The 20077-nt window shown below is 41.5% G+C and overlaps 1 protein-coding gene across 6 annotated transcripts in view; it reads left to right on the top strand.

The window, feature by feature from the left end:
* The window catches only part of PTPRM (protein tyrosine phosphatase receptor type M), an 801865-nt gene that overhangs the window by 567634 nt on the left and 214154 nt on the right, over positions 1-20077 (top strand). For all 6 annotated transcript variants that reach the window (XM_086682486.1, XM_086682492.1, XM_086682490.1 and 3 more), the window contains one exon: positions 2036-2168. In XM_086682486.1, the coding sequence (XP_086538612.1) occupies positions 2036-2168 (133 nt within the window). The remainder of the gene's footprint in view (positions 1-2035; positions 2169-20077) is intronic.

Raw genomic sequence — 20077 nt, 5'->3', positions numbered from 1 at the left:
AAAGTTTTTCTAAATCTCTTTCCCAAGTGCTGTATTTACTGGCATAATTTAGTTACAAAGAAACTCAGCCAGTCAGTTATTTAGAAAATATATTTGGAGCATTTGAAATCTATTAACTACTGAGATAAATAGAATGGCTCCCAATATGCCAATATGCCAACATTTGGTAGAATAAACCAATTTCATTTTATTGTTTTAAAGTTAAGTTTTTTTAATTGAACAAAAAAGCCAAAATTCAAAAGCATGGCACCCTTTTTCCCTCTTGTGAATTTTACGTGTTATTTATTTTTACACGGATTTTTAAAAATTTTCATCTTTTTATAACGTACATATTTTATCTTTAAATCTTTCCTAGCAATTTATTTAATATTACAATATCCTGCAAACCCACTGCTTGGCTGTATGTTCCAGTGACATATTGGAGGGGTATACTTAAGATGTAATTACACTAAAAAGTAGTAAGCATTGTTAGTTTTAAGGTTTATCTGGATAACTAGTTTGAGGGATATCCATTCAAACAAGAGAGCAGGACATCCCCCTGAAGTTGTCAGAAAGAAAAATGACCTGAAACAGGCTATGCAGAAGGGTTTGTATCTGATAAGGAGTGATTTTTACATCACGCCTGCTCTCATTACAATTGTCACTTTGGTCGCAAAGCATGCGTGGATGGGAACTTATCTTCTGCCTTGTGTCTGTCCCCAGTCTTGACTAGCTTCATCTGTCTGATGGCCACATCTGGGTTCAAGATGCAGAATCTCTTATAAAATCTTAATATGAATACCTTTTGAAAGAAACATAGTTTATATGTTTCCAATGGAAACAGATGGAAAGCTCTAGCTAGACACTCCCTGTTTCCCTGTGTCGACTCATCTTAGAATAAGCCCAGCCTGCAATGCACCAGACACAGGGAGGGCTAAGTTTTTCCAAGAATCAGGTGAAGCGTGAACGGGAAACCCAGTGAAAGGGTAGAGGGGGGCGATATCAATATTCAGTTTCAATTACGTGGTTTTTTTTTTTAAACCAAGGAACACAAGAAGAATATTCTAAGGTGAGAGACTTGGCCATAAAATTCCTGCTTTCAGAATGATCTGTCCTGACCACGTGGTGAGGACAGTGGCTTGATGGCTAAGATGCTCAGCACTGTCACATTCTGATTAAGAGAGTAGAAGCCCTTAAAAAAAAAATGGATTCTGCGTAGTGAGTTGAACATTACATTCCTAGTATTTTCTCGTCCTGAACTCGTTTAGCTGAGGAAATGGATATTTCATCAGACGTGGATTTGACATTCCATCGCATTATGCCATAAACAGGACAAACGTTTGGGAAATGGGAAAGCAGGCGAGCTAAGACAGTAGTCACTGGAAGGCTCTGGTTATCTCATTTAAACAGATATTAAATGTGAGTGCCAGTAGTGTGATCATCAGCTGCTTCCCACTTTGTGCATAAATTGCTTAGAAGGAGTCTTTTGCCTACCAGATGTGACCTAGATTTAGAATTCCAAAGGCAGGGGAAAAATCTCTATTGTGTTAAAAAAACAATTGCTGGTAAAATGCATGGAAAATGAGCTTATCTCACTTTTCCAGGTGTTTGGGCTAATATGTTATAGAATTACTGCTTCACTTATGAAAAATAATTGAGGAAAATGTTCCAGCAAATCAAATTTGGATAAAGGCTTAGGATAGCTATTGTGTTGTTAGCAAGTTTTAAAACGGCAGAAAGGGCAGGGAGCCAATAGAGATAATAAAAATATAAAAAACTGTTTGAGAAGAGTCTCTTCTGAAAGGGTCAGCGCTGGGGGTGCTACCCAACTTCTGTTATGGCTTAGTAAAATATTGAAGAACAATATGAACAATTACCCTCCTTTCAGTGCATATGAAAGCTGTTGAAAAAAAATCAAAAGCTTGTCTGTCTGCTGGCTCTGATAAGTCGTATTACCCTGTTAAATGCAGCGATTTTTTTTTGTTTGTTTTTAAAACATAACATCTTTATTCTCTTACCCACCGTCTGTCCTTTTTCATTTCCTTTTCATCTTTAGGAGCTGCCACCCCGAAGCCAGTTCCAGAACCCGAGAAGGAAACAGACCACACGGTCAAAATTGCTGGAGTCATTGCCGGCATCTTGCTGTTCGTCATTATATTCCTTGGAGTTGTGTTGGTAATGAAGAAAAGGTGAGCTCCCAGCTGTTGCCAGAGATGTGGTTCTACCCCGTCGTCTGCCAGTTTGCTTTGCGTGTGTGGGTGGTTTTCATGGCTAAGACACATCTGTGACTCTGTTGGTATTTTTCATCATATAGCGTTAAAGGTTATGAGGCAAAATTTAGAGTAATGGCTGTGGAGTTGTATGAATATGCAAAGTATATCATGCCAAGGTAACCTAAGGCCGTGTCTTCCCACACGTTGGTACGTAAAGCTCTACAAAATCTTTAAAAACATCTATCCGTCAGGGAATTTTTATTACCGATTACTGACGTACTAATGTAGTGGATGGTCTCAAGGACATGAGAAAGAAGAGATTTCCTTCTCGTTATAATGAAGATAATGGTGAATTTATCAAGCCCATGTTTCGTGTAGGCACCATGGTAGGGGCTTAATCAGCACAACACCCCATGACAAAGGGACTCTTAGAAAACAGCCTGATAGGAGCCCAGGCCATGGTGTGACTGAAAATAAGAGCTAAAACTCATTAAATGTTGTCACATGGCTCTGTCTAGCTGGGGGGTCGTGTGGGGGAGGAGAAAATGTGGCTATAGTCGTTGTGGCTATAATAAGCAATCCTCACCTCCCACACTTAAAAAATATACTGTGTCTATTGTATATAGAAATGAGTAAAAACTTAATGATACAATGTTCAACTTATGCAAAAATTATCAACATAAAAATATGTGGTAAGCAGTAGCATGAATTTTCCCCTCCAGAGATACTACTAGGTCTTAATCCTTTTCTCTGTAGTTTAAAAACAATTATAGACTGGAAGTAAGTCATGGATAGTAGGAGGTGAGGATGGAGAGGTCAGCAAAGCAAGGTCTTGAAAATCTTGTCTGTCATCTAAGGAGGCTGGTCTTGGTCCTGAGATCCACTGGTGGCCTTTAAGCAGGCGGTAATGTGATGTAATTTTTGTCTTAGAAAGATCACTCTGATGTTAGGGTTGAGCACCATGAGGAAGGAAAAGAGCTCAAGTCAGGAAGACCGGTTGGATGAGGAGGGGGCAGCTTTAGAATTGTTAGGTGGTAAGTTGTAGTAGCCATTTGAAGGCAGAAGCCCAGAGAAAAGGAGCAATTATAGAAAGAGCCTCGTTACTGACTTAGACAACTTAGGGAAGATGTTCCCAACTCAGAAAATGCGGAGTATGGGAAGTAGACATAGGCAGGGCACGAAGTTTGGAGAGGTAGGCATGTCACTTTTTCAGTTCACTGTTCCTATTAAGGTTAGTGGAAATGTCCGCGGGACAGTTGGCTGTGCTGGTGTGGACTCGGAATAACAATTTCCATAGTCAGGTCAGCACCCTATGGCGGGCTGAAGCCCTGGATTTGGATGAGATCCCTCAGTGTCCTTGTAGAGTGAGAAGGAAGTTAAGGATGAAGGGTAAACCTTGGGGAACCCAGTATCTAAGGGGTGAGTTCTTATCTATCTATCTATCTATCTATCTATCTATCTATCTATGTATTTTTTAAAAATTTTGTATTACATTTATTTTTGAGAGCCAGAGTGAGGCAGAGCATGAGTGGGGGAGGGGCAGAGAGAGATGGAGACACAAACTCCGAAGCAGGCTCCAGGCTCTGAGCAAGTGTTCAGCACAGAACCCGATGCGGGACTAGAACCCACGAACCGTGAGATCGTGGCCTGAGCCGAAGTCGGACACTTAACCGACTGAGCCACCCAGGCGCCCCTCTATCTATCTATCTGTACACACACACACGTATGCATCTTTTCTTGCTCTGTCCTTTGTCTTATGTTTACTGTTCTACATAGGCCTCAGGACAAACCATCACTCTGTCTCAGCTGCACACGTTACTAATGAGTCCCCATAGTTTGCCACTTCTTTCCCACTTGCTTTACATCCTCAATTTCTTTCTCTCTTTTTCCACCCGTCATTTAATTTCTCCTCTTATTTTTCTTCCCATTTTTTTGTCTTGTGATGAGAACTTTTAAGAGCTACTCTCTTAGGAACTTTAAAATATGCAACCTGGGATTATTAACTATGGTCGCCATGTTGTACATTATGTCCCATGACTTATTAGTTTTATAATGGAAGTCTCCTCATTTTTAATTCTTTCTTTTTTCTTTTCATTTCACTTCCCTGTAACTTCCTTCTCTTTATCCTTCTTCTTCTCTAGCTATTTATCTCTTTATTTCTTTCTCCTGTCCATTTTCTCTTTTTTTACTTCTTCTTCTCTTACTTCTCCATCACCTCTTATGCATTTTTCTCCCAGATGTTTTGCATTGCCCCCCCACCTCAGTGTTCATTCAGAAGACTTATCTTTGCTACCAGTGATTAATCCTGTTTTTTTTTTAAATATTATTCACTATAAAATCAAAGTAATACTAGGCCTTTCCATGCCTGGATATTCAAACTAAACATTCTGAAGGGATTTATTTTTAGTTGAGGGAATATGTTGCATTTCTGTGTCATCTGGCAAGCTCTCTATGAGGAATAGCCTGAAACTACTAATCCAGTTGCCCTTGTGACCTTAGCTAAATGTCATTTCATCCTCCAAGGGTCTATTTCCGCTGGATTAATTCATTATTCTACCTAGGTCTCTCAGGTAGTCATGGAGGTTATGTTATAAATTATGCATTTGAAGAGATTGCCTCCGGTAACATATGGTCTTGATACAACATTAGACTAAATACCAATCACTCATATCAAATTTATATGATTATTTACTAGGTAATGATCTTAAAAAGGTTGTTTTCATATCATGTGCCACTTTTGTATTTGTTTTTTTCTGAAATACAGAATGTGCTCTCTGTGGGGTAAATTTACCAATATATCATTCCTATAAATATAAAACTTACAAGATTTAGACCTGAATAGTCATGTCATATTTAATAGGAATTCTGACAAATTCTAAGTGTTCAGGGTTTTTCTCCAAAATTTTAGTCTAAATTTTAAGTTGTATTTTTAAATAGTTAAAACATGATATTTTATCTATCTAGGGAGAGAGAGCACACATGTGAGCAGGGGAGGGACAGAGAGAGAGATTCCCAAGCAGGCTCTACTCTATCAGCATGAGCCCAATGCGTGGCTTGATCTCATAAACTGCAACAAGATCATGGCTTGAGCCGAAATCAAACGTCAGACATTTAACCAACTGAGCCACCCAGGCGCCCCTAAAACAACGTGTTAACGATGGATAAGTTGCAGATGTATCATTGGTAGGGAATAAGCCACACTCTTTGGTTAGAAGAACACTGAATTGTTTTTGTTTTTGTTTTTGTTTTATTGAGGTCTGCCATATGACATTGTATTAGTTTCAGGTGTATAACATCATGATTCAACATTTGTATATACTGTGAACTGATCAGCACAATGAATTTAGTTAATGTCCCTCTCACATTGTTACAAAATTTCTTTTCTTGTGGTAAGGACTTTCAAGGTCTCCTCTCAGCAACTTTGAAATATATGCTACAGTATTATTAACTAGGGCTGGACATTACTTCCCCCGACTTACTTATTCTATAGCTGGAAATGTGTACCTTTTGACCCCCTTCACCCGCTCTGCTCACCTCCCACCACACGCAGAAGAACACCGAATTTAGATTTGCAATCCCTAGGTCTTTATTTTAAGTTTGTGATTCTGAGCTTCTCTGGGCTTTGGAGTCCTCATTTGTGAATGAATTGAGAGCATAACATGGGATGATCTCTGTAGTTCCTCCCACTTCCAGTCAATTGGTCAGGTGTTCCATATGTAGTGGCCTATGGTGACACTGTACGTTTGCTATTCTGGAAATACAGTGGGTAGCTTATTGCCATATTTCATTATTTAAACGTACTCCATAGTTCTTCCAAAGACTGTCTTTGTTCAGTTGGCTCAAGTCTAGAAGTGTTACTTGGTGAAGAGCTTATCTCTTAGCCCCGTGTCCTGCTGTCACACAGCAGGCACTCAATTAAAAGGAAGGAGCAGGGAGGGGAATGAAAATGGGGAAGGAGAGAGAGGGAAGGAAAACAACTGCCTCAGGTGCAGTTAACCTGATGCTAATCGGAGTTGGACTCCTTCCTGCATGGGCGAGTTAGTCCACGTTGCTTCTGCCCTCACGCTCGGCCATAGCCCATGCAAATATGTGCCATTGGTCATAAAGACAGACTGGGCCCAGGAGAAAGGGTGCTGAAACAAACTCATCAATATTTCTGGAAATACAATTGGAAGTCTGTCCTGCTGAGGAAAAGTCAGTAGTTACCGTCTGTGTTTATCAGCACGCCAGGCCAGATGGGCCTGAGCCCCTGGGAGGTGGGGGACAGCAAATTTAATTAGGAGGCATTGCCAATTATTAGCTTAGCTCAGATCATATTGCTTTCTGAAGGGTAGGCCTTTTATTTTTTTTTTTTTTTAATTTTTTTTTTCAACGTTTATTTATTTTTGGGACAGGGAGAGACAGAGCATGAATGGGGGAGGGTCAGAGAGAGAGGGAGACAGAGAGTCGGAAACAGGCTCCAGGCTCTGAGCCATCAGCCCAGAGCCTGAAGCGGGGCTCGAACTCACGGACCGCAAGATCGTGACCTGGCTGAAGTCGGACGCTTAACCGACTGCGCCACCCAGGCGCCCCAGGGTAGGCCTTTTGTAAAAAGTGGTTGCTGGGGCGCCGGGGTGGCTCAGTTGGTTAAGCCTCCAACTCTTGGTTTCAGCCCAGGTCATGATCTCACGGTTTCTGAGTTCGAACCCCGCCTCCAGCTCTGCACTAACAGCACAGAGCCTGCTTGCAATTCTCTCTCTCTTTCTCTCTCTCTCTCTCCCTCTCTTTCAAAATAATAAACAAACTTAAAAAAAAGTAGTTGCTGAAGGTAGGCCCCTAATACATAAAATCCATTCGATTCATGTTAACTCATGGAATTCTTTCACATCGAGGCAATAATGACTGAAAACTGAGATAACCATCAGTTTTATTTGGCTATAATGTTTTACAAAGTTACCACAAATGAATGACTAATTGTTCACTTGTTTATGAATATTAATTTATTGGAACCTTACCTGGACTAATGTACTATGAAACCACCTTTGCCTTGAAAGCTGTTAGCAAAACCTTTACGTTTATTTTTTATTTTATCCTATAAGCAAAGCAATTTCTTATTTTCTCTTTCGCAAAAATATGTGTTCTTTGGAGGGTGCAGTGTTTTGATGCAGCAAATGTTGATAAAGGGTAGAAGATGGATATGAAATTAAAGTTTCATACAGAGTCATATGACAATGTAGAGGTGACCCTTGAGCAACACTGGGGTTTGGGGCACTGGCCACCCCTCCCCCTCCCCCCCCCCCGTCAAAAACTCATATAAATTTGGGCTCCCTCAAAACTTAACTACTGCTAGCCTACTGTCAGTTGACAACATAGTCAACCAACACATATTTTTTATGTCATATGTTCTATATACTATATTCTTACAATAAAGTAAGCTCGAGAAAAGAATGTTATTTGGTAAATCATGAGGAAGAGAATATACATTTACACGACAGTACTGAAAAAAACAATCCGTGTGGACCCACACAACTCAACCCTGTGTTGTTCAAAGGTCAATTGTATTTTCAAAATTAATATGAAATAAGTTGAGTAGGAGATACTTAGTATTTATCATTTTTCATCCATGTATAATTAAATATATTTCTATAAATGAAAATACCTGCATTTTCAACATTTTTCATAGGGAATAATTTATCTCAATAACATGTTTGACAGAATTTAGCATACAAACACCATCCATTTTTACCCTGCTTAATTATATTTACTATTGTTTCTAAAGTTGATATAGATCTTTTAGAAATTTGAGAACATTTATATTAATTACGGTAATATTCCTGTCTCAGCTATTGAGGTAAGTAGAAATTACAGAAGTTGTGGCTCTATGAAAATAATTAAGGAAATACACATTCTTAGTCAAAGTAGCAAATGTTAGCTATTCAACTACAACAACACCTGTTTTAGGTAAATGTAACTGTTTTAATCCTGAAGCACTCTACCTCTATCTCTTTCCAGAACATATTTTAACAAGTGTACATTTTGCAAATGCAGCACATGCCATTAAATATTTAGAGCCCATTCTATTATATTTAAACAATACTGATACTGAGAAAGAAATCTCAATGAAAAATAGGAAGTATTTCTGAAGACACCATGAAACAAAAAAGATAAGAGAGAAAATTTGATGAAAGCTCTATTTTCAAAGGGATGCCTGCAGCATGAGGCTGGAGGCAAGTTGACATTATCTATAGCTCTTCTGCTATACTTGTTTACATATGAGATAGGAATTCTTTCCCTCTATAGCTCAGTGTGAGTCGTATGTGGAAAATGTCTTAAGTCTGGATGCTCTATTGTTTCAAAATCACACTTTCTGAAACTACATTGAGAAAGTTTCTTTGTGACTATTATTTAGAATATGTGTACTTGATATGCAGCTGTATAAATAACCAGATGCTGGGACTTTCTGCTCCAGCACAAGCTTTGGCACGCATGAGACAGGATATCTGGGTACACAAAGAAGGATGCGTATGTCATCCTAATCTGTCAATCAGCTAATGTCCTTCAGTTTTCTAGATGATAACTGGATGGGCTTGTGGTACAGAGGTAAGTTAAACAAACTGACCTTTCTCAAGGCCTCCTCTAACCTGGACTTTATGTGATTATTCTAATAGCTCCTATATTAGACACTATTTCTGGACTCAACTAAATGGTTTGACTATGTTCTATTACCTTCCATTAAGGGTTCTTTGGGAGCTCTTTATACGGAAGATTTTATTTTAAACAGGAGGATGGGGACTATAGGCACTAATTTTTTATTTTATTTTTATTTTATAGGAGAAAAGTGTCAGAATGGTAAGGGGCAGCCACTGGGCTTTTGAACCTTAACAGATCTGGTTTGAATCCCAGCTCCTACTTGGTTAGCAGTGTAAATGCGGATGAGTTACTTACCATCTCTGAACTTTTGCAATGGGAAATGTGGTGATGAGGCTACTGTGTACTTCACAGGGGAGCATGAAGATTAAATAAGATAACTCACATACATAGCTGGTGCTGGATAAATAATAGCATAGGGGCCCAGAAGGTTGGGAGATTGTTCAAGGTGATGCAGGTAGTACAGGGCAGAGCCTGGCATAAATCAAATGTATCTGGTTGTTAACCACCCTGCTCCACTGCTTACGGCCACAGCATTAAACTCAGAGATGCCTCCTGCTCTGTTCAAACTCAGGTACTGTCCGGATCCATTAGTTGGAAACACAGTGTAGTCATCAGCTTACCACAGTTAACCATCACTCTAAGTCTACAAAGATTTGAAATCTGCCAGCATGCTTTGGAAAACAGCTAACTAAAAGCTTTTTCCACTTCCTCCTTTATAGAAGTGTTTTTTAAATCCTTTCAAGTGTGTGTATTTTGTGTCCTTTTTGGAACAGTAGGTTTCCTTTGGGTAACTCACAATAGTTGAGGGTGCTGTATCCTCGTCTGGTTTAGTGACTGAGAGAACTTTGTTAAGTTTTATAGTAAGCCGTGAAGGAAGGGAGTGTTACACTCCAGGCCTTCCTCATCAGAGACCAACTCTAGAGTCTGGGAGCAGAGTGGAGTTACCAGCCATCCCTAGGCACAGCCACCTACCTATATCACACCTTGACCCTGTGGCTTCCAAGCTGTGTGACCGTGGGCAAGCCGCTTAGCTTTGTGTCCCTCGGTCTTCCCCAGGTATACCAAGGGCAAAATAAGAGTACTTACTTCGTAGGAGTGTTAGGAGAAGAAAAATGAGTTTCTACTGTCAAAGTGCTGGCCCCAATAAATATTACCTATGTTGACAATATACATAATCTGCTACCTCAGTATATGAGCCGTAGCTGACCCTAGGTTCAATGTGCATTGCACGCATGCCTAAAAGTTTTTGTTTCCATACTCAAGAGATGAGGCAGGACAAAAGGCTGTCTCTCCTGTAGAGGGAGTCCACCTCTCCTTTGCCCATGGAGAACATGGGTCTTTAACTGTGAGGATAGCAAGGAACACAGCTACTACAAGGAAGGCAGCTCACGGTTCCTATAGTTGGAGGCCAGGCCTTGGGGCAGGTGCTACAGCTGCGAGCACGAGGGAAAACCAGTCTTGGGCCAAACTCACCCAGCAGTGTGCTTTCTGCACAGGCCACTGCTCACTCAAGGGGAGGGATGAACTATGGCTTACAGGGAAGGAAGTAAGCCAGAGTCCTGGGGCATCGATATGACTGCTCTTGGGGAGTTCCCTCTAAGCCCCAAATTCTCCAGAGCGGTCATGGTCTTGGCAGTCAGCACAAATACTTTGTGTATCCAGACCTATGAGACCCAGATCCAATAAGGGGCCGAGCAGTCCTCCTCCGGGGTCAGAACAAAACGGCAGCATTTCTCTCTCTGGTGTGCTCAGCAGTGTCACACATCTATTTGGAGTCCCTGCACCTGCCTTAGATCCTGCTCAGCCAACTACCTCAACTCCCACGGGTCAGGATCAACCTCTGGAACTATCTGGAGTGTGGACCCTCATGCCTTGTTACTCAGCACCAGCTCCCCACCTGCACACATTGAGCGGGGTTCTTAGCAGCCATCTCAGGGTACAGTTGTCCTGCTGATTTGTATTGTTAGTGCCTGTAACTTTCTAACACAGCTCATTTTTATCCTATACTCATTAGCATAGCTTCTTAAAACTTGTTCTTTTGGTCTGTCTTACCTCTAAAGCTTAAGTCTAACAGTACCTAAGAGGGTGTTAAGAGGGAGGTGATATTTACCACCAAAATTGACCATTCTCCACAGGTGATCTCCCCAGATGATGTGCGTTGTATGCATTGATATTTCCAGCTCAGTCCCACCCAGGCTCTCCCTGTTTCGTAAAGAGTGTATGTCTCCATTTATGTGGACATGACTTCACTTTCCAGTTTGTAGACTGGGAAATGCCCAGGGTGTGAAAGCTGAGGATGACTTTAAATCTGTCATCTTGGTTAGCGAATCCAAGAATTCAAACTTGATAAGATCATTTCTTCAGGGCGCCTGGGTAGCTCAGTCGGTTGAGCGTCCAACTCTTGATTTCAGTTCAGGTCATGATCCCAGGATCGTGGGATCAAGCCCCGCATTGGTCTCCCCACTGAGTGTGGAGCCTGCTTAAGATTCTAGATTCTCTCTCTCTCACTCCCTCTGCCCCTCTTCCTCTCATTCTCTCTCTCTTACAAATAAATAAATAGATAAATAAATAAATAAATAATCAATTCTTTCTGTTTTTGTTTTATATTGGTGACTGAAACAGTAATGAAAAAGAGTATAGGAGAAATATGTATATACATGTAAATATATACATATATATATGTTTAAAATTGGCCGTTGTCTAACCTGCTTCTTTAGGCAACATTTGTGATCCCTCTTCTTCCAACATAGATCTAAATTTCTTTTTAACAAGGAAAGGAGTTATATCTGAAATCTTTGACTTATGTTCATTTATAGAAAATTACATATAGTTAAATTTTAAAGAGGATAGAGAGGGACCACTATACTAATGAGGAGAAGAATGCTTTCTCCCTCCCTCCATCCCTCCCTCCCTCCCTCCATCCTTCTCTCTCTCTCTCTCTCTCACTCTCTCTCACTCTCTCTCTCTTAGCAGATCTCAGCATTCCAGATGCAATAGTCTATTAAACAGTGTATTGAGGTGAATAGGAAAGGCAGGGTTTTGCCCAATGCCCTTGCCTTTAAGGTGCCCAGGGCTTCACTAGATCCAATGGAAGTAGTTTTTGTTGGTTTTTTTCATATATGCTGTTTCCCCATCGACACTGCTGTGGTAGAACTGAAATGAAGCTATTTTTATGGCTTTTACTGCAACAAGCAAAACTTGACTTATTTATTAAATTCAACATACTTCTATTTGTTTGTGAAAACAACACAAAGCATAAAATTGGCAAAAATGTAGCCCTGGTTATCGTGTCTAAGAATGGCCCATTTTATCACTCAGGCGTAAGAGCAGGCATGAACACAACTCCCGGACGTTAATTATGTTCCCCAGGCAACTTGAAGCAGCACCTGCCTGAACACCAGAATTCCAATTTGGACGCTAGGATTTGGTGCTCTCGTTACTCACCCCCTCATTACAGCACTCACATACATTCTCCTTGCATGCAGGCTCTTGAGTTACCTGGGTCTCCTCTCTCTTTTCTGTTAGATTACAGCATATTAAAAGCTGTGATGTGATTTTTTTTTCTAACCATTTCTGGCACTCTGCTCTCATGCCCTTCAGGGTGTTTTGCAGGTAGTAGGCATGTAGGTTATTTAGCAATTACAGACAAAAACTCTTCTTTAATGCAAGCCCTTCACTGCAACACTGGACTTTGAATTGCTTTGGCTTCTTATTTATTTGGGAGATGTGTGTTTTATAATAGCATAAGATATTTTGCGGGGCACCTGAGTAGCTCAGCTGGTTAAGACCAGGCTCAGGTCATGGTCTCACAGTTCATGGGATCAAGCCCTGCATCCTTGGGCTTCAATGCTAACAGCTGAGAGCCTGCCCGGGATCCTCTCTCTTTGCCCCCCCTGTCTGTCTGTCTGTGTGTCTGTCTCTCTTTCTCTCTCAAAATAAATAAATAAAACATTCTTTTAAAAAGATTATTTTTTAAGTTTTCTGGTGGACAGATTCCCTATTTTGAATAGCGTGATTTTTTAAAGTTTGTGTAACAATTACAGTAAAACCTTGGATTATGAGTCCCTTGTTCTGCGAGTGTTCTGCAAGGTGAGCAAATATTTCTAATAAATTTTAACTTGATAAATGAGTGATGTCTTGCAATGCGAGTAGTACATGATGCGAAACGTCACATGATCACAACTGAGCCAATAGTTCTTGAAATTTGCTTTGATATAGGAACGCTTTGGATTACAAATGTGTTTCTAGAATGAATTACACTCGCAAACCAAGGTTTCACTGTATTTACATTGTTAATTTAATATATTGAAACAGTTTCAATGAATAGGAATAGATTTAAATTGAGATACAGCTCAATTAAAAGAAAAATGGGTTCATAACTATGATTTACTTAAATTATTATTTATGTTTAAACCACCTCTGAAATATTTCTTATAAAGTGTATACTCCTTTGGATAGTTTTCACAACCAATATCAATTTAGATAAAAATCATCATATTCAAAAAATGAATAAACAGCCTCAGGATGAGTTTTTTTTTTTTTTACACGTGAGCACAGGCCCTAAATAAATGAAAACATCCAGTTTGTCAGGTCTTCCTTTCAGTGGGTTTACGATGGAAATGTTCAGACTCCTGTCTTCAGTAGCTACGCCTGGGCTTTCTGAAATTCATTCGGGTTTTCTCATTTCCAGCCCTTTGGCCACTAATAGCTCTTTCCACCAAAGGAAATTGTTCCTTTGAGTGTGTGCTGATTGGAGTGTATGATAAACATTGGTTCACTGTCCTCATGTCAGAAAGAAAACATTAACAGAAACAAAATCAGGAAAAAGCCATTTACCCAACAGCTCAGTGTAAGGATATAGTTACTGGGAACTATCAAAATGGCCTGTATTTTTTTTTTCCCCGATTTGCCTAAAAGCCTGGGTCATGGATCCAGAGTCTGAGCTCAGTCATTGAAGAAATCAGCCACTCCTAAGAGAATAGGTCAGTTATCAGTGCCTAATTCTTGGGTACAGCCTTAACCTTTACTTAAAAGGAAGAGAGAGCAATCTCAGAAATATTTAAGATGTGTTTTTAAATGTTTATTTATGGGGCGCCTGGGTGGCGCAGTCGGTTAAGCGTCCGACTTCAGCCAGGTCACGATCTCGCGGTCCGTGAGTTCAAGCCCCGCGTCGGGCTCTGGGCTGATGGCTCAGAGCCTGGAGCCTGTTTCCGATTCTGTGTCTCCCTCTCTCTCTGCCCCTCCCCCGTTCATGCTCTGTCTCTCTCTGTCCCAAAAATAAAAAAAAAAAAAAAAAAAATGTTTATTTATTTTTGAGAGAGAGAGAGAGAGGATCCAAAGTCGGCTCTGCGCTGACAGCAGTGAGCTCAGTGTGGGGCTTCAACTCTTAAACCGTGAGATCACGACCTGAGCTGAAGTTAAACCCTTCATCGACTGAGCCACCCAGGTGACCCATAAATATATTAAGATTTTGAAAATGAAGTGCTGACATAGTATTAACTGAAATTCTTTGCTCAGTGACTATCATGTGGGAGTAGTATTACTCCCTTAGGGGACACTTGGAAATTCATGAGGGTGTCCTTGTTGAGAATTGCTTAATTGAACTTGCGTCTGTTGGTTGTATAGTTTTGCAGATAGAATACCTGAGATTTTTCTTTTATGATTTGTCAAGCTAGAGTTGACTCAGAATTCTGGTCTTAAAAGTGGCAGTAGGTACAGTTTAAGGGTCAAATCAGAACTGCCTGTGGGGCCTGTAAAGGTGACCCAGGTGAGGGGCGCCTGGATGGCTCACTGGATTGAGTGTCTGACTTCCGCTCAGGTCATGATCTCAGGGTTCATGAGATTAAGCCCCGCGTCTGGCTCCATGCTGGTAGTGCAGAGTCTGCATAGGATTCTCTCTCTCTCCTCTTGCTCTGCCCCTCCCCAACTCGTGCTTTCTCTTTCTCTCAAAATAGGTAAATAAACTTTAAAAAAAAAAAAAAAAAGACCCAGGTGAGTAAAGGTGAGGCCCCGGTGGAGAGCGTATCTCAAGAAGGCCTCTGCCATTCAGTTTCGGTCAGGTACACTATGCTGTCACAGATCTTCCTGTCCCCTCCACTCAGGGAAGCAAGAAATCTCAATTGGTTTTATTAAATCTTGTAATGTTTTTTATTACTGGCCAGCAGTCAATTTTTAAATTTAAATTTTGGCCAAATAAAATGGGTCTCTAGTCACCAATCTGTGATTCCTAATTCTATTTTAAGATAAACCAAGCAAGACACAGTTACACGACCACATTTTACAATTTTCCATCACCTATGTTTCTGGCTATAGGTTTTGTCTTATACCAGACAAGGACAATAGACTCCTCACCCATGCCTCTTCTCTGCCCAGCTTCTCATTAATACCTGTGATGCCCTCATATAGCAAAACTGGCCTGCAAAGCATTTTGTAAATTGGTGGTTCATACTCGGAAACACACAACAACTTGAGCTTCACTTAGCTTGTGGGTGATGTTGCCAGGTGGCTTGGATTAAGTGTGCCTCCAGTTTATAACTGGGGCATGTCTCCGCTTTCTTCACTTAGAGATACTGTTGACTCCTGTCTCTCTTTCTAGTCCAGGTTTGAGATCTTTGGACTGTAGATGAACTTCTGGTAGTAATCTCTATTCTAGCGTTTTCACTGATAAGATGTCACCTTAATCATCTTTTGCTCCTTTAAAACAATTCCCCCAGGGGTGTCTGGGTGGCTCAGTTGGTTGAATGTCTGACTTCAGCTCAGGGCATGATCTCACAGTCCGTGGGTTCAAGCCCCGCATCGGGCTCTGTGCTGAAAGCTCAGATCCTGGGGCTTGCTTTGGATTCTGTGTCTCCCTTTCTCTCTGCCCTGTCCAGCTCATGCTCTGTCTCTGTCTCTCTCTCTCAAAAATAAATAAACATTAAAAAAAATTCCCCCAGTGTAGAAGAGGGGACTAGGCTACGCTCAGCAATGCTCATCTTTGTGGATGGGCTCTTGGGAGGGAAGCCAGCCCACACCAGCAAGGCCTTCCTTCCTAAGGTGACTTCCTGATGGACTGTGCCCTGGGTGCTTGGGTTCTTCTGCTGCTTAGTCTAGCCTGGGTGACAAAGCCAGCAAAAATTGGAGATCACGTGAGAACAGGGGCTCTGTGGCCCTATAACACTATGGCTATTGATTTCCTTATGCTGAGCTTGAGGAGTAATATTTACCAATCTGTAGTAATCTGAGAATAGAAAGAGTATATCTCTCTATATTTCCTTTCTCCCCACCCCAGCACGCGTGCGCGCGCGTGCGCTCGCACACACACACACACACACCTTTATAACCTGTCTTTAAGAAAGAGAATCCAAATTTAAACAGTTTCCAGTGCCCTGCAGCTTTGAGCTGCCCGCGTGTCCAATCCACAGCATGGTGACCCCGCTTCGTCTTGACAGCAGGCTACAGTTATGAAAATGGTCTGCTGCTTTTATCTGTGGCAAATTCCAGAGCCCTCGGAGCACATCTAACAGACGTGCCCCACAGCCCTGCCACCCCATCCTCAGCCAGCAGCTAGCACCTCCTGAAGAGCCCACAGCAGCCTACGAGTCCAGTCACGACCATGATGCGGCTCATTCGTCAGGCCGTACCAACCCACTTTCATTCCTTGGCAGGAAATTGCTCAGGTACCTGAACTCCACCGGCTTCGCTTCAAGAACAATTTAATTTTCTACACCCTAATTGCTGTGCTGGTTCATGGACTCAGATGATACATCCCTTTGGGTCTCCAGACAGTTTCTAACTCTTGTCCCCAAACTTCTCCCTTAATTCTGAAACTGATTTTTTTTTTTAACGTGGAACTTCGGCAAGTCTAGCTTATTGAGTGTCCCCTCAAGTCGCGACATAGTTACCAGTATTGCAGTGGTGAGGTCGAGGCTCTGTCACTCCACCGTCAGTCTGAAGCGCCCCTCTGCTGTCCACAGCTGATACCAGATTGTTAGCGATAACTCCCAAGGGAAGTGTGCCAAGCACAGAGGCCCGGACAACGTTTTAACAAAGAAATGCAACCTAAATGATTCGTTCTTATTCTGTGCACCCTTTTACTTTTTTGATCACCACTGCTGGGAAGAACAACAGGGAAACAAAATTTAACTGAAGTTGTAAGTTGCTAAGTGAAATGATAAATCATTATGTGAAGGGAGAAGCCGATTAGAGGAAGAATGTGACTGATTAATGAACATCATTAACAAGTTCAGTTTCAAAGGTCAAAATTATAGATCTGATTATGTGCAATGTGACACTCTTTATTGATGTTCAGGTCCTTTTGCTAACAGAGCTAAAGGACGTTACCAACAATTACTTTAATACCATGTGTTCTATGACTTACGAAGTTTTGAATTCTCAGATATGTTTTAATTAGTGTCCTGACCAGAGCATTAGCTCTAGCATTTTCAGTTTAAATTGAGGGCACTCAGCAATCATTTCTCTTTCAGAACTTACGTTGCTGATTTTACCGATAATATGTAAAGAACCCACAACAATGAAATTGGAGTTCTGAACAAGTAACAAATCAAGTTAAACTAAGGTAAATGAAATAGCCATAATGAAGACCCATAAAGTAAGAGAGAAACTAAGAAGGGGTCCCTGGGTAGCTCAGTCGATTGAGCCTCCGATTCTTTTTTTTTTTTTAATTTTTTTTTTTCAACGTTTATTTATTTTTGGGACAGAGAGAGACGGAGCATGAATGGGGGAGGGGCAGAGAGAGAGGGAGACACAGAATCGGAAACAGGCTCCAGGCTCTGAGCCATCAGCCCAGAGCCTGACGCGGGGCTCGAACTCACGGACCGCGAGATCGTGACCTGGCTGAAGTCGGACGCTTAACTGACTGTGCCACCCAGGCGCCCCTGAGCCTCCGATTCTTGATTTTGACTCGGGTCATGATTCCAGGGTGTGGGATCAAGCCTCGCGTCCAGCTCCACACTGAGTGTGGAGCCTGCTTGGGATTCTCTCTCTCTCTCCCTCTGCCCTTCCCCTACGTGCTCTCTCTCTCTCTCAAATAAAAGTATTTTTAAAATATTTTTTTAAAAAGAGAGAGAAACTAAGAATTTAGAAAACAAAATTTGTGGATTCTGAAATGTTTTTTACTGTGATAACTTGAGCCCACTTGACGAAGTCTCTTCCTGAGGTAATTTTGTGACTTGGCAAACACAATCTGTTGAACTGATTTCTCTAGCAACAGGCAATCCCTTTTTGAGTTGTGCATGAAATGGAAAATGTACTACACTGGGATCCAGAAATGCAGCAGCACTTTTATTTATTGTATTTATTTATAAAAACATCTTCCTGGTATATACTCAAAAGAATTGAAAGAATTGAAATCGAACAGATATTTTTACACCCATATGGTTCATAGCAGCATTATTCACAATACCCAAATAGGTGGAAACAACCCAAATGTCCACCAGTGGATAAATGGATAAACAAACAGTGGTATACACATACAGTGGGATATTATTCAGCCTTAAAAAGGAAGGAAATTCTGATCCAGGCTAAAACAGGGATGAACCTTGACGCCATTTTGCTAATGGATGAACCTTGAGGCCATTTTGCTAAGTGAAATTAACCAGTCACAAAAGGACAAATACTGTCTGATTCCAGTTATATGAGGTATCTAGGGTGGTCACATTCCTAGTACAGTGGTTGCCAGGGGCTGAGGGGAGGCGGAAAGGGGGTCACTGTTTAAAGGGTGCAAAGTTAAGTTTGGGACAATGAAAAAGTTCTGGAGATGGATGGGGCTGATGGTTCCGCAATGATACAAGGGCACGTGACACCACTGCACTGTGCACTTGAAAATGGTTAAGTTAGAAAATTTTGTGTTATAAATGTTTGACCACAGTACAAAATGTTTTACTGTTCAGTGGTGGACAGAATGATGTTTAGGCAGGTCTTGCACTTAGCTCTGCCCTCATCAATCAACGCTCAGCCTCAGAGCACTAGCCCAGCCTACAGTATTGCAGACGGGGCTTGTAATGGACTGTCGGCCTTGTGGGCTGTCAGGCCTGGGCTGTCCAGGACCGTTTCTTTGTGCAGCTCATGCCAAGCGAATACTGATGCTGCTGGTGCATGGCTATCTGAGTCTAGGAGGACCGCAGGAAGACATCAAGCCATATTCAAAGAGTGCAGCCTGAAGTATCCCAGAAGTTTTACTAACAGTGGTGACAGTGAGAAAAACATAGGTGCCTCTGAAAACCACCTCCTGATTTGGTACCAGCATACCCGTGAAGCAAGGCAGGCTGGCCATCAACCTGGAACCAGCCAGGACACATGTGCCCAGATCACTGCTGATGCACTGAGTATAGTCCCAAGTGAAGAAAACAGTCTGTCCCTCTGCATTATCTTTAGACACCAAAGAATGAAATACAGGTAGTGCTAGGTCGGTGGCTTACACGACTGGCAGTTGTTTCCTTTTCTTTACGAGTGACGGTGGCTACGGCAAAGATCGTCTACGAACAGAATGTGACTGTGTCCAGCATTCTAGAAGCTAGCAGTGCTTCAAATGAAACCCACGTTGCACCCCACATGCAGGCCTCAGACTTTGTATAATTTCAGTCTCATGGATTTGGTTTAAAAAAATAAAACAAAATCAATTCAGTATATGCTGCCTAAAACTTACGACTAGGGTTCCCCTCGGTTGAATGAAGCCTCAATTCGTGGATCCTGTGTTATCCTCTGGTTTGACTATTTGTAAGAGCCTTTTTATATGGAGCAGACCGGTGGCCCTGAGGTGACTGGAGATTCTCTGAGGGCAGGAACTATGGTTTAATTATCTCCTGTAACCCAGCCTACAGAACTGTTTGTGGGTGATTGAAAAAGTGAGTAACAGCAGGTCCTATCATACGTGAGCCCCCTTGTCCTCTTCCCACCCGTATGGCCCATCCGCATAGCCTCTAAAAGAGCCATGGCGGACTCTACATTCACTTCCTGCCATTGCTCAGGGAAGGAGCAAAGCCTATTCTTGCTTTCCACTCTCTTCTTCCTGCAAAACTCCTTAGCCTGAACCCCTTTTAGTAACTGGAGTCACCATGAAGAAGACAGAGCCCTACCCATGGGATTTTTCTCAACCATCTTATTTTGAGACACTATATGTTTGTATATATGATATGCGACATCTGTGAGAAACTTTGTACACAGCCCATCTTCCCTGGAAACAAGTTTATTAACCAAAAGAGATGATAATGACCCCAAGAAAGATAAAAGCAATTTACCTTCAAATACGTAAATTA

The sequence above is a fragment of the Puma concolor genome, chromosome D3 (genome assembly GCF_028749965.1).
Source record: "Puma concolor isolate L17-30 chromosome D3, mPumCon1.1.hap2, whole genome shotgun sequence".
Taxonomy (NCBI): Eukaryota; Metazoa; Chordata; class Mammalia; order Carnivora; family Felidae; genus Puma; species Puma concolor.
Note: the sequence above shows the minus strand (reverse complement) of the source record. Positions and strands in the feature narration are given on the sequence as shown.